The 2,113-nt window shown below is 45.5% G+C and overlaps 1 protein-coding gene across 1 annotated transcript; it reads left to right on the top strand.

Annotated features, from left to right (window-relative positions):
- Positions 1-516: 516 nt before the first annotated feature.
- On the top strand, positions 517-1,446 carry LOC143404598 (olfactory receptor 10J1-like). The gene has a single exon (XM_076862741.1). The coding sequence runs from the start codon at positions 517-519 to the stop codon at positions 1,444-1,446; it is 930 nt and encodes a 309-aa protein (XP_076718856.1).
- The last annotated feature ends 667 nt before the right edge of the window (positions 1,447-2,113 follow it).

A 2,113-nucleotide genomic window follows, 5' to 3' on the forward strand; every position in this document is an offset into this window, starting at 1 on the left:
CAGTTTCTCTGTCAGAGTAGAAAAAGCTCTACCCAGACCCTAGAAATTCAAGAATTAGTGTTCCTACAGAGCCCGGAATTTAGGATGACACCTGTGAACTTGAATGCATTCCATCTTTAAGTTCAAATATACGTATACTTCACAGCATAAAATTCTTCTATCAACAATTCTATGATGGTATCATCACTAAATCCACGTAAAGATGAGGAAACTGGTCTTAGAGATGCTCAGTCCTTGCCCAAGATAAGCCAGCACATGAGAGAAGAAGGAAATGAGTTTATAACAGTTGCCTCTGAGGGCCATGTACTTTTGTCTCACTGAGAAAAAAAAAAAAAAAAAAGATAACCTGTCTCCAGTCTCCACTCCCCAAAGAAATAAGTAAGAATGTGAATATAAAGAAGCAGAAACCTGTGTCGAATTAACCATGGAGTTTACCCAGCCTACTATTTGACAGAGATCAGCCACCCAGGATCTTTATATTCTTTTTTCTCTTTCTTAGGTACCATACAGGACTCAATGAAGAGAGAGAATCGCACTTTGGTGAGTGAGTTTATTTTTCAAGGGTTCTCCAGCTTCCGTGAACACCAGCTCACACTCTTTGTCATGTTCCTTGCACTGTACATATTAACCCTGGCAGGCAATGTCATCATCGTGACCATAATCAGCCTGGATCGTCATCTCCACTCCCCCATGTACTTCTTCCTCAGTACGCTCTCAGCTTCGGAGACAGTGTACACACTTGTCATTCTACCAAAGATGCTCTGTGACCTCACAGGTGCCCGTCAGCCCATCTCCCTGGCTGGCTGTGCGGCTCAAATGTTCTTTTTCGTCACTTTGGCCATTAACAACTGCTTCCTGCTCACAGCCATGGGGTATGACCGCTACGTGGCCATCTGCAACCCCCTGAGATACACAGTTATCATGAGCAAGAGGGTGTGCTTCCAGCTGGTGGGGGGGGCCTGCAGCATTGGCCTAATTGTAGCAGTGACGCAGGTGTCGGCTGTGTTCCGACTGCCCTTCTGTGCCACCAAGGTGGCCCACTTCTTCTGTGACATCCGCCCCGTGATGAAGCTCTCCTGCATCGACACCACTGTCAATGAGATCCTGACTCTAGTCATCAGTGTGCTGGTGATCCTGATTCCTATGGGCTTGGTTTTCATTTCCTACATCCTCATCATCTCCGCCATACTCAAGATTGCTTCAGCTGAGGGCCGGAAGAAGGCCTTCGCCACCTGTGCCTCCCACCTCACAGTGGTCATCGTCCACTATGGCTGTGCCTCCATCGCCTACCTCAAGCCCAAGTCGGAGAACACCAGGGATGAGGACCAGCTGATCTCGGTGACCTACACTGTCATCACCCCGCTCCTGAACCCCGTGGTCTACACCCTGAGGAACAAAGAGGTCAAGGATGCTCTGAGTAGGGCTATTGGCCGAACACTCTCCTGACAGGTGGATCCATTTCAAATAGTGTCTTGCAAGGTTCTCTAGACAGGAAAAGTGGAGCAGTGCCCAGTCACTAGAGTTAAGATTCTGGAGACCATGAAGCAGTGATTTGTTGAGAGGGGGAGAGAACAAAGGCACTAGAAATTCAGACACTTGAGAATGGAAGGCAGCTCTCCAAATCCCAAACAAACCTGCAGCTCACATGAACAAGGATAGAGAGAGAGCTCACTGGCATTGGGGAGTGGATGGCTGTCTGGACAGCCAGGGACTGAATGAAATCAGGGCTGCAGATAGAATTAATGAGGGGAGACTGATCTAAGGCTGGGGCAAAGCTTTAAATATATAACATTTTTTGGGGGGGAGGGGGGACATAGAGTTTCTCCTTACCCATTTGGAGACATGCAGGTTTAAAAGCTAACTAAAGTCATTTTTTTTTTCATGGACAATTCTAGTTCTTTTGCATCATAGATGTCATAAATCAAGTGGATTACAGAGACAAGCATCTATAAAATTCAGCAGCATAAAGTTTAGATCTTTTTCCTATAAGTTCCAGGTTTACCAAATAGGAAAATAGGTATCTGTGTTTTTAGGATCATATAAAAGAAATATTTTTAGAATGTGATTAAAACCCCTTGGCGATCATATCTTCATTTATATTGTGAGAATGTGC

This window comes from Callospermophilus lateralis, chromosome 7 (genome assembly GCF_048772815.1).
Source record: "Callospermophilus lateralis isolate mCalLat2 chromosome 7, mCalLat2.hap1, whole genome shotgun sequence".
Taxonomy (NCBI): domain Eukaryota; kingdom Metazoa; phylum Chordata; class Mammalia; order Rodentia; family Sciuridae; genus Callospermophilus; species Callospermophilus lateralis.

What these genes read in the sequence shown, in the direction of transcription:
- LOC143404598 (XM_076862741.1), top strand. Translation starts at nt 517, where the DNA reads ATGAAGAGAGAGAATCGCACTTTGGTGAGTGAGTTTATTTTTCAAGGG.